This window comes from Stegodyphus dumicola, chromosome 2, assembly GCF_044657685.1.
Source record: "Stegodyphus dumicola isolate Sdum_Otavi_A_Nest chromosome 2, ASM4465768v1".
In the NCBI taxonomy this organism is placed as follows: domain Eukaryota; kingdom Metazoa; phylum Arthropoda; class Arachnida; order Araneae; family Eresidae; genus Stegodyphus; species Stegodyphus dumicola.
This window is the reverse complement of record NC_140769.1, coordinates 156636836-156650163: the sequence shown is the minus strand read 5'-3', so window position 1 is coordinate 156650163 and position 13328 is coordinate 156636836. Positions and strand designations below refer to the sequence as shown.

Below are 13328 nucleotides of genomic sequence, written 5' to 3'. Positions count from 1 at the left end.
TAATAGATAATTTATTATTTTATATGAAAACAACAAACGAAAATCTCGAGTACAAACCAGTCATCTCAGCCTCGCTTCGATTAAGCATTTTGAAGGAATTACACGACGCGAAAACAGCGGGTCATTTAGGGGTCAGAAAGACTATAAAAGGGTACGCGAGGCGGTATATTTCCCGCAATTATACAAAATAGTAATTGCGTATGTCAGGTCCTGCAATCAATGTCAGTTAATAAATGATATTAATTACAGCCCGGCCGGGTACTTAAATAGCATTCGCGCTACATTTCCGAATGACATTTTAGGCATAGATCTTCTTGGTCCTTTCCCTCAGAGTGAGTTAAATAAAAATCGTTTTCTTTTAGTAATTGTAGATCATTTTTCAAAATGGACAGAAATTGTTCCACTTAAACGCGCGTCAGCCAAAACAGTCGCAGATGCATTCTTACACAGATACATTTTAAAATACGGTGCACCGATAAAAGTCATTAGCGATAACGGGAAACAATTCGTTAGCCAAATATTTGAAAACATATGCACTGGATTTGGCATACGCCATATCAAAATGGTTCCGTATAGACCACAGGCAAACATAAGCAGAAAGAGTTAATAAAAATATTGTAAAAATAATTCGAAGTTATGTTAGCACACATCACAAGCGCTGGGATGGCTACATAAATGAGTTAGCTTATGCTTTAAGAACGGCAAATCACGATACTACGGGAAAAACCCCAGCAGAATTATTTTTAGGACGGAAGTTAATTACGCCATTAGATAAATTATTCTTTGTGCAACAAAGAGAGCAAGAATTTAAACAGAAAGATGTGCAAACACTTATTGACCAGGCGGTTAAAACGGCAAGAAATAGACAAAAGTTATATTATGATAGAAAACGCCGTGAAGCAGATTTTAAAGTTGGGGACAAAGTGTTGAAGCGGAAATTTTCTTTATCAAGTGCCCCAGACAATTTTACTGCAAAGTTAGCTCCATTTGAAGGCCCCTATGTAATTCAGGAAATCAAAGGAGTCGTATTGTACCTTAAGAACGAGAGAGGGGAAATCTGTAAAGCAAGTCCCGACCAGGTGAAAAAATATTATAATCAAAATGATTTTGAAATCCTTAAAAGTTTCTTGCAGGACTCAAGCGTAAAAGAAGTAGAAGGTCCAGAAGTAACGTCACCCGTTCCACCACCCAAGAAGCAGAGAACTGAAGAGAAACCTAGCCCTTCTACAAGTCATGCGACGGTACCGAAAAGAAGAAATGAAAACGGTCAGACTCCAGCCTTTCAGAAATACAAGAAAGCAAAGCCGCTGCCTAAAGAAACTTTGGTAAAGAGGAAAACACCACTTACAACGTATCGCAGTAGAAATTCTACATCGAGGAGATTGCTTCCAGGGCCAGAGTGTCAGGTGCAAACAAGGCCGCCGTTCCCGAGAACGAAAAGACAGCAGGAGGAACGAAAAGACCACCACCAACAGAAGAAATTCAAGCATGATTCCAGACGGAAGACGCCAAGACCAGCCGTCCAGTGGCAAAACGGAAAAGACAGCAACCCGACGACTACCACTCCAAGAGGCCAGCATTCAGAGGGCGAAAAAGAAAAAGCAATGTGGACGACACTCGAAGGACCCTAAGGAGAAGACTGACGTCGATGAAACCTATAACGTGGGAGCAGTTCTGCCAGAAGAGGATGTCGGAGTTCCAATCATCGAAAACTCAAAGATAAGTTAAAACCTTCTATAAAATTTTTTCTTTTGTTCCGAAATGTTATGCGTAAATACGAAGTTCTATGTTTTGACAGAAGTCAATGTGTCTCGGTTGAGACTTAGTTTTGTTTTACTTTATTTAGCTAAGGCAAAAGTATTATTTTCTTTAAGTATAAAATCTAAGAACAAGCAGTTTCTGTTGGTCGAAAGACTAATTCTGTTATGTTAAAGCGAAAATTTGGCCGAAGATAAAAATAACTTCGCATTCTTGTATTAATAAGAACTTTAGTTTCAGTGTCGCCAGCTTGGCGAAGAATGAGTAAAGTAAAAATTTTATTTTTCTCTTATTCATGTTATGGTAAATTGTAAAAATCATATGTATTAGAATTTTGTAAATACACGTAAATACTTGAAAGTTATGTAAAAGTAGAATTTAGTCTAGAAGCATAAAATTTTAGATGCTAAAAGTAAATGCTCAAAAGCAATGAATTCAAATTCAAGTATTAAACTGTAGATAAAATCATGCTTTAGAGCGAAAGCCTGCATGTCTAAAGATGAATGAGGGGGAAGTTAGAATGAATGTGTTTTGTAGGGTTCTCCACCTACACTTGAATTTTAAGAATGTTAAAGTAGCTCATCGAGTTGTAGAATGTCGAGTAAGGTGTGTCTATTTGGTCGTTGAATTCTAACAAATCATTGTGGTTAGGGGAAGTGTTGCAATACTAAAACACGAATATTCCCGTTTGACACCACACATAGTGGAGAGCCAGGGTAAAGTTAAATTCATGTTTGAATACTTGAATGAATGTGAATTAAGCAGTAACTAAGGAAAATAAATCGTTCAAAAACAAAAACTTATTCAGTGTCAAGAAAGTGTAAATTATAATGTATTTAGAAAGATACTAATACTTATTCCTTCCAAATGCTGGAAGGAACAGAACAAATTGATGCTGAAGTCCAGGAAAGGTTGCTGTAAGAAGAGAGAATTAAATAAATATCTACAGAAATTTATTCTACTTTTGTGAGATAACAGATTTTTTTATGTAAGCGAGGCTCTTAAAATTTAGTTCAGAATTGTGGAAACTTTTCAACAGCACGTTTCTAGGACTGCTTCCAAGTTTACCAAATTCTGGCAGCGGCAAATGTAGGGTTTATATTTATTTTAACTAACATTTATTTTAAGTTTAAACTATCTTTCCTGTCAAGCCTTACTTTCCCCTGGAATTGCCAATGCCAGAGTATGTAAATTTTAGTAGAACGCGCAAGGATTCAAACTGTCAGCGGAAGTAATCTGAGTTAAATAGAAGGGAAACGAGTTCGAAAGTGCGCTTTCTTGCTTCACGAGCGTGGAGGTGGCTAGTTCGAAATTGAAGAACCACGCGTTTCGGCTTGTGTGCTTGCCTCGGCAAATTGTTAATCTTTCAACGTAATATTCAGAAGTTTGCTGAATTATCAGCGGTATTTTAGAACGCGGTGAGGTTAGTTACGTTTAGAGAGCCTCGTAGTTAGTCACTTGTTACTATTCTTTTTTTTAGTTTCTTATTTTTATTTTACCGCCGGGTCGGTGTAGTTTGTGAGCGTCAAGAGCACACATTTTTTATTTCTAAAGTTGAATAAAAAAGGGATTTAAACCCTTCTCAAGACTTTGTCTACTTTCCAGTTCTCAGCAGTCACCACTATTGTTGCGTGCAGGTTGGAAGCGCGCAACATTACACACTATCTCTTTTGATAAAAGTTTCAGGAAGTATATGGGAACCTACAAAATTAAAATATACAATGAAAAATAATGAAAAAGGTAGATATATTGATGTTTGTTCAATTTATCCAACTGTTAACTGTTTTGACTACTATCCAATCGGACATATCCCTGAAATTTATAATCCTGAAAAATTCGGTAATAATTGCTACGGTTTGATTAAATGTAAAGTACTCGCACCTAGAAATTATATCCTCCTGTACTGCCTGTTAAAGGAGAAAAACTGGTATTTTCATTATGTAAAACATGTTCAAAACCTGTTTAATGTAAACATTTTAAAACTATTTTAGAAAATAGAAAATGTGAAGAATGTTATGAAATTAGAAATAAAGAATTTCGACATATTGATAAAGAAAGAAGTTTTATCTAAACTTGGACAACCGAAGAAGTTAATGTTGTGTGTTGTGTATTTAATTATGACAAAGCACACTAGGGCTATCTGCCTAAGGGAAGGGATGCCTTCGTGGAGGACTTTCTAAGGGAAACTGGCTCGTATACACGTTACACATGGGAAAAACCACGAAACCACCCATGCAGCCAGCCCGTTCTCGGGATTCAAACCTCGGACCGAACTACCAGTGTTCAGCGACTTTACCGCTCGGGCCGCTGGTGGGCCTCCGAAGAAGTTAAATTAGCTATTGAAAAGGGAACAAAGAATGTCAACAAAATGATAAAGAAAGAATTTTTATCGGAACTTGGACAACCGAAGAAGTTAAATTAGCTATTGAAAAAGGGATATAAAATTTTAGATATATATGATTTTGGCACTTTGAAAGGAAAGCAACGCTTTTACTCAAGGAATATGTTAAAAATGGTTTTGAAAATTAAATTAGAAACAGATGATAAATGGTCTACACAATATGAAAGTAAAGAATATAAAAGAGTTATTAAGAAAAAATGAGATATAAAATTAGAGAAGATAGAAGAAAATCCAGGTATGAGATATATAGCCAAACTTTGTTTAAATTCCCTATGGTGTACATTTGGTCAAAGAAAAAATATGAAACAGACAGTATATGTTATGCAATTGGAAAAATTTTACGAAATCCTATTAAACGATAATTAAATAATACGAAATCCTATTAAACGAATTAAAAATTTAAATATGGTATTTATGAATAATAAATGTGTAGAAATGAATTATAAAATGAAAGATGAATATGTAAAAGATAATTTTAACACAAATATCTATATAGCAGCTTTTACCACCAGTATGATACTGATTCTATAATTTATGTTGATGACGGTACCAATAAAGTAAAAACATATTGTATGTTAGGAGAATGGACAGATGAACTCGGAAGCGATGAGGTTTTTTTTATCAAATCATGGATATCAGGAGCGTCCAAAGATTATAGTTATATTTTAAATAACGGCAAGGAGTTTGGAAAAGTAAAAGGCTTCAAGTATCTCAACAGAAAGCAAACTCAATTTTGATAAAAGAAATAAAATAATAACAGGAAAGATAATTACATAGATGTAGAAATTAGTCAATTTAAAATTCAGGAAGGTAGAGATATAAAAGTAAATAATAAGAATAAAAAATATACATTAATTTTTGATGAAAAAAGAATTTTAGATAATTATGATATTGTACCCTTTGTATAATAATCAGATTTTTTTACCTATAAATGGAAAATGAATTAAGAAGATTAGATGACGTATTAAAAGAAGAATATAATACGTTATGCCGTAAGGAAGTCCTTGCAACTCAATAGAAACTCTCCAATATGTACTTGGAAAATATGATATTGAAATTGAAAATTTAAAAAATTAGTTGATATGATTCCCTTGATTTAGAAAAGGTTTTGAAAAAAAGGTTTTGAAAAAAAGGTTTTGACTGGAATATTAAATTCAAACAAAAATGTAATTGTTTTATTAACAAATTAGGGAGCAAAACATTCAAAAAATTATTCTATAGAAATAGAGATGGAGGAATTCAACAGACTGAGATCTTATCCGAAAACACTAAAATTGAAAGATTTAGAACCTGGAAAATATGATCTAATATCATTGAGAAAAATTCAGACAAAATTTGGGGATTCAACCATTATTACATTAAATGCCAATGATGAACCTAAAGAATATTATCTTGTTAAAAAACATGGAGAACTTTCTGATAAAGCTATAAATTAAATTAATCTTGGACACTATATATTTCATTATAAAGGAATATAAAATGGGCAATGTGTCTATAAATTAAAAGATTTAGAATAATTTTCAATTTTTTTACATTTTTGAAGGGGGAGGGAATATTTCCCAACCTGGATTTCTTTCAATTTTTAATATATTTTCATTCTTTTTAAAGGTTGACGATCAATGAAAAAATCATTAAATTTTAATATTTTTTGTCCAACTTGAATAGTCCACCAGCGGCCGAGCGGTAAAGTCGCTGAACAGTGGTAGTTCGGTCCGAGGTTCGAATCCTGCGAAAGAGCTGGCTGCATGGGCGTTTTCGTGGTTTTCCCCATGTGTAACGTGTATACGAGCCAGTTTCCCTTAGAAAGTCCTCCACGAAGGCATCCCTCCCCTTAGGCACATAGCCCTCGAGGCTTTGCCATAATCACACACAGTCTAAGTTGAATTTTTCTTAAATTTGATACTTGAAAAAATTGTGAAAAATACTTGATTTTTTTAACTATTTTTATTCTTTTTTTTTGTATTTGAGTATTTGATATCTTTTTTTTTTTTCATTAAAATTAATGAAAATTTTGTCTACAGATTTTTGAGGGAGTTTTAGAAATTGAGAAAAATACAAAATCTTCAGAATTTTTCCAAATCATGGAAAATTGATGTGTTTTTGTGAAAATAATATTATTTGTCTTGTGTTTTGATATTAAAAATGGGTAAACTAATAAAAATGCAAGGTGTCTCATAGTATGGGACATCTACTACTTTTCACATTTTTATTTTCCTTAAACAAAGTTTTAAAAGAATATTATACCGCAAATCATCTCGCTTTGAAGTCTTAAAAAAATCTATATTTACTACACTTATATTTTGTAATTTATAATTTATAAATCTTGTGAATATTTTGTAAAAATTTTCTAGCATGATTCGGCTTTAATAACATATTTCTTCCTATTCCTTTAAATAGTTACTGTTTACTTAATTATTATTTATATGTAAAACTCAAACTATTACGTTTTATTCGTAATATTTAACTTTCTTATAAAACTGTATAAAAAATCATTCTGAAACAAAAATAGTTGAATCTGAATTGAACTGAATTATTGGAAGCATTATTTGTTTCGAGTATAATTAATTTGACTCTCAAAATTTTTGTATTATTTGTTTTTTTACCATTTCAGTAAAAATTATTACATTGAAAAAAGACATTGAAAAAAAATTATAAAGCTTTTTACTTCTTCTTTCAGGAATGAGTAGCATCTCTTATAATTGTCTGCACCACCTATATAAAAGAATAGACATTTTATAAACTCTAAAGCAGTAAAAAATATCCACTAATTTTTCAAAAATGGAATTTAACACAATATAATATTAAATTGCTAAATGAACACATGCAATTAAAAACTGGATCTATGACCATTTTCTTGCTTCACTTTGCAACATAATTTTAATCCTAATAATTATCTACTTTAATTCATTATTATAAAGAATAACAGCTAATTTTTGAGTAAAAAGTCAAATTTGTGCTATCATAAACGTTCATTTTATCCATAAAATATGTCTTGAGCTAAATATTTATCTTGTTCTGTTGTACTTAGATAAAATTGATGTGAAATATATTTTTTCTTTTGTGCTGCATATATGTAATGAAAATTATTTTCAATCCGGGGTTTTGCAGTTTCTTTGGATATACCAAAACTAAACATTCGTTGTGCGCAATTAGCAGTGACCTCCCTCTTGAGTGCTTCAGCCAATTTCTTGTAGCATAAGTGCGAAGAACGTGATATTTAAATAACAAATTTAACACACAAAATCTTAATATTAAAAAAAGAGTTTTGCAAGGTATGTTACTAAAGAAACTGAACATTGATATGATAAACTGAGTAAAGACTGGAAATATATATATATATATATATATATATATATATATATATATGCCAACGCTTAACACTGCATCGGGAATTCTAACCATATGCGGCTATGATGCTTTTAAAATTTTTAGAATTGTGCTATTAAATTATATATGGCATAATGCAAAGAAAGTTATCTTAATAATAAAGGTAAAAAGACAAAAAGAATTAGATTAACAGGAGTTCGTGCAACAGCAGATTGTAGATTGCAAGCTCAGAGAGAGAGTAAAGAAAACCTTAACAAACCCTTTTGGGTGACTGTTAAAATCTGAAACCTTTAAGATTTTTTTTAATACTTTTATTACTTATTTTTACACAACATGCTTTAACATTTTCATAAATTTTATTAAATGATATTCACCTTTTTAATCATTACCTCTAATTTTCAATTAATAATAATTAACCTATAAGGTATTTTCTCCCTGCTTCCAGCTTGTCTTCGTGTTGTAATGGTAGAACACTCGGCGCGTATTCGAGAGGTCCCGGCGAGGGAATTGCCATTTTTCACATCTCCTGCTTCAAAATATACTGATGACTCTACAAACTCATTAATGTAATTTTAATCAATTCACGGATTTCAGGTTTCATATGCACCTTGTACACAACTTATTCCATTGACTTAAAACATAATGTAACTAATGATATTATTTATTTCTTCATGTATTACTAATGTTTTAAGTTCTGACTGAAAGACGGACAAAAATAGACAGATGCCTTGTTTTGCACCCGTTAAGTCTTTCTGCTCCGATGGGCGAAAAATCAAGCAGGTGCGAAGGAAAGGTAAACGGGCCAATTTCGGTTTCCAGAGGGGAGTAAAAGGAACTTCGTGTTATTTTAAACGAGTTCAAAAGGCCTGGAAGAAAAATTGGGAGAAGATAAATTTAAAAATAAATGGCACATGGTAGTTTAGAGGAGAAAGAAAAGGATTTAAAAAAAAAAAAAAAAAAAAAAGAAAGAAAGAAAGAAAGAAAGAAAATGGGCCTCAAGAGGAAAAAAAAGAGAAGTAGAACATATCTTGTTATGCTATAGCATCCATAAAAGCAAATTAGCATAGCATAGTAATAAACGCAGTCTATCATTCGATTGCCAGGTTTGTTGGAATTTGTTAAAAAGTAGCTCTAAAACTTTGTAAATACAAAGGGAGCAAGCTGTAACAGGGGTGAATGGTAATACGCGTTACGCACATATTTTATCAGCATTTTCATTAAGCATGACCCTTATGACGCGCCCTATTACGTAAACACAGCAAGTGTCATGAGTGGTGAGAGATTGTGCACACGTGCTGTATCTTAATTAGTTAACGAATGAATCAATAACGCTTTCACGCGAATCTAGCGCCAGATTATCGCTATGGTAAAAAAATATATTGAATTTGAAAAAGGGATCTATTCTATTGTGGTTTATGCGCTATCGACGAAGTAGATGTAATTCAATTCAATAAGTTTAAATGAAAGGCAGGAAAAAATGAGTATAATTTAATATTCCACAAGCAAGTCATGTGGTGTACACATCAGATTTTTTAGCTTTAATTTAAGATGCTATTTGAAATTAAGACACAATAACCAACGAATAAATACTAATTCAGAAGTCAAACAACAAAAATCAGCGTTAATTTACAAAATTTTCACAGGACTAGTTTCGATGGTTTTACCGAACCATCATCTTCAGCTGCAAAACCGCAAATGTTGCAAATGTCATTTGCGGTTTTGCAGCTGAAGATGATGGTTCGGTAAAACCATCGAAACTAGTCCTGTGAAAATTTTGTAAATTAACGCTGATTTTTGTTGTTTGACTTCTGAATTAGTATGCTATTTGAATTTAGTCCACTAAACTACACTGGTGACCATTTTGTCAATGACAATCGTCAGTCTATAGTTTACCAATCGACATTAGTTTAATTTTATTTTAACAGACTTTTTTATATAATGTAATTTTTAACACATGCAAATTAATATATCAAGTTAATAATTTTTATTAGCTTTTGCAACATTATTTTAATTAGTAAAATATCTTTCTACGTAATATATAATTCTATCTACCTTAATATATTCTGTTCCTCGTACAAAATAAATCACTTGGATTTTTTGTATAGTTTATGTTAATAAAATATATTATACTAACTATATCAATTATTAAGAAATATAATTGATTATTAAAGAATCACAAGATAACCCAGTTGGGTACTTTTCCGTTTTGCCGGGGCAGGCGATAAAGTCGCCAATAATGGTACAACTGGGGCCAACGGAATATCTCTCGCTGGTAACCTTTTACGCCTCATTTTCAAAACAAGTTGCAGCCGTTTCTTATCAGATTGATTGTTTCTTTTAATACTGGCATACAATTACATAGAAGTTTTACCAGATAGTTCAATTTTATGCCCTAAGGCAATTCGCGGTAATTAAGTCAATTATGATGCAAACACACTCCTCACCTAGAAAGCGAAAATATATAAAAGGCAAAGTTATGGATTAAATTCATCAATTCTAATGAGAATGCACTAGCGAAGTAAAGCACTGAGGCTTTACATAATTTCTGAGTAAACTATTTTTACGAATTGAAATAACTCTTGCATTTAAACTTGTATTCCAAATTAAGATTTAACTTGAAATTAATGTAGATAATTACTGAGAGAATTAGATTTTTGTAGCGTAGTTTATGTGAGATGAGATTACCTGGGATCACGTGATATGAACCGGCAAATCAGGATGTTGAACCATGTAAGCGTAGTAAGTTCTTAAATTAACATCGGCTAATCTTTGGAATATGGTAACAGGTAGTTTGGCGACATTTTGGTAAGACGATAAAGGTTACTAGCTAGGACTTCAGGAGTGTACATGGATAAAGTCAAGAGTACATGGATCAATTCTAATGAGAATGCACTAGCGAAGTAAAGCACTGAGGCTTTACACAATTTCTGAGTAAACTATTTTTACGAATTGAAATGACTCTTGCATTTAAACTTGTATTCCAAATTAAGATTCAACTTGAAATTAATGTAGATAATTACTGAGAGAATTAGATTTTTGTAGCGTAGTTTATGTGAGATGAGATTACCTGGGATCACGTGATATGAACCGGCAAATCAGGATGTTGAACCATGTAAGCGTAGTAAGTTCTTAAATTAACATCGGCTAATCTTTGGAATATGGTAACAGGTAGTTTGGCGACATTTTGGTAAGGCGATAAAGGTTACTAGCTAGGACTTTAGGAGTGTACATGGATAAAGTTAAGAGTGTGCGCAATGCCATTTTGTGCAATTCTGGGATTTTTTTTAAGTGAAAGTAGGTCGACGTGTACATGAATGATACCGTGTATATGCAATTCTTAAAAACGCAGCAAGCAGTGGGCGATTCTGCACTTTCTCCCAATTTCGCACCTAATCTTCGTTATGATTAATCACTTTTGTTCCATAAAAGTTCTAGCATAAGCGTAATTCGGCTAGCAGATTGTTGGAAAAAAATGTTGAATAAAAAATAAATAAAATAAAAAAATGCATTTACTTCGTGAAAAAATGGCGTCCCCCCCCAAAAAAAAAAAAAAAAAAAAAAAAAACTAGCAGGTTGCTGTAGCAGGGTTGATCGCCAAATTATCGCCAAGTTACCATAATCCAAAGATTAACCTTAACATCCTTTTACAAATTTATTGTCTTCATTTAGTAGCTTCTTAGAAATTTTAAACGATATTAAAATGTTCATGCCTTCAAAATAAAAAATTCAATTCCTAGAACTAACATTTGTTAACATTTTTTATGTGTATACTGTATGTGGTCGCCAATAAAGTCTGCTTGGCGAGATTTGTGCCGGCGAAATGGAAAAGTACTAACAGTTTTAAATGTTTAATACTAACATATTTAATAACTGATATGTCATGCATTTAACAACGTTAAGGCTTTTAAGTACATTTACAGTCTATTTATTACAGTTTTAGTAAGAATCATAAGTTAGGATAACTATGAAATCTTTATTTAACAAGTTAGAAAGTTTTCTTCAGTCGAACAGATCACAAATCAAAATTAATAATCTTCACAAACATTTAAACTGAAGTATTGTAAACAGAACTTAAAACAGACTCATTTATAAGTTTTAAATGTCTTCAGGCTTACCTATTAGATGATACTACTACAAGCGTATTCCAAAACAAGAAAGTAACATAGCTGAAAAAAAAAAAAATGAAGCGCAACTACAACTACGCAGTTACAAAAATTTTTTAGACTGCTGCATCAAAACGTAGGTAGAATCCTCTGTTGCCAATATATCGTTTGGCATTTTTTTTTTTTAAGCCCAAAGGAGCGTTAGCTCAGAAAGGCTATTAATTTTGTTTTGGCATTTTGCGTCGATTCACTTTCTGCGTTGAATTCACTTTTCAAACTGTTGCCACGAAATATTATCGCCCTGTGTTATATATGTATGTATCTTTTTCGCATTCTGAAAAAACAAAGTTACCTACAGCCATCAAATTTTGAATAACATAATCTTCCACTGAATATGGGCATCTGGAAGCCCTACTTTGGAATTTGGAATTTGTTTTGTTATCGATTATATTTTGTAACAGTTTGACGAATTTTGAATTAACAAAGTCAACAATTTTAAAGCGAGTAATGGCAGCACTGTTCGGAAAAAAAAAACATTTTTATCTCCAGCGCGCGAGACTGTGTATCAGAAATTCTAAAGATAAAATTATTTTGCGATATTGCTGTTGAATTGAATTTTATGGTTCAAGTGAGAAGAACGTGATATTTAATCAAAAAAGTAACAGAGGAAACGTTAGTTTATTCTAACAATAATACTCCAACGACTATATGAAATCATCTTTAAAGCAGAATTATCACTGAATCGGGGAATTATTCTAATTCAAATTTAAACTTAATATATGTATTACAAAATACTAAAAAGGACTTTTTTTTAATAATCAATCAGTGATTTCGTAGCTTAAGCATACATGTAGGAAATATAAAGATGTTTGGAAAGATAATATTCCATCGATTTTATATGTTGCGGTACTGTGCCAATGAAGGCGAGTTATAAATCAATTATATTAAATCAAATAACACTATACTGGGATTAGATTTTACTTACTATAGAACTCAAAACATGCTATCCTTTACTATAAAAAACTGAAATTTGAAACATACCATCACATTCACATATTTGCCGCTTAACACATGCGTAAATTTCTTTTTCTTCATCAGTCTGTAACATTACGCTGGAGAAAATTTCGGTAAAATATAACAGTGCAATAAAGTAAAGAGAATTTGCAAGCCGAGCCATGATTGCAATGGGTTAATGTTTGCTCCACAACTGTTTATAATATCTCCTTTGTTTAACCTAGCCAACTGTTCAAATAGATCACTGCTTTTATATGCCATATAGAATAAAAGCAGTAAGATATATAATATTTATTTTATTTCACTTCAGTACATAAATGATGTTTTGTTCCTCTTGTTATAGGGACGGTTTTGTTTCAAATGTTTGTGAATAAATTTAAGCTCTTATAAATAATGCATTTATGTTAGTTTTCAACAATATAGAGACACGATTTCCTGAAAACATCCGTTATTTCGTTTTAAACACGTCATAATGAAAGAAGAAAATATGAGTATTAACGGTTTACCTTATTTGTACGCAACATTTTACCATAACGTTGCTAAAATTCTTCAATATTATTTGATTTATTAGAATTCCTTCAATATTCTTCGTTTATTTATTAATATTTAATAGTGTCATTACAGAATGCAGTCGTGAAGTTTACTTATCAATCATGAAGTTTACTTGCTATAAACATATCTCATTGCATTATATTCGTACAGAAATATGATTTTTTATTCTGTTT

The 13328-nt window shown here is 31.8% G+C and overlaps 1 protein-coding gene across 3 annotated transcripts in view; it reads right to left on the bottom strand.

Annotated features, from left to right (window-relative positions):
* Positions 1–12783, bottom strand: part of LOC118189926 (uncharacterized) — a 115863-nt gene extending 103080 nt beyond the window's left edge. For all 3 annotated transcript variants that reach the window (XM_085811362.1, XM_085811361.1, XM_085811363.1), the window contains exons 1-2: positions 12631–12783; positions 6825–6871 (exon numbers count right to left, since the gene is read on the bottom strand). In XM_085811362.1, the coding sequence (XP_085667488.1) occupies positions 6825–6871; positions 12631–12766 (183 nt within the window). In that variant the 5' untranslated portion in view covers positions 12767–12783. The remainder of the gene's footprint in view (positions 1–6824; positions 6872–12630) is intronic.
* Between the last annotated feature and the right edge of the window lie 545 nt (positions 12784–13328).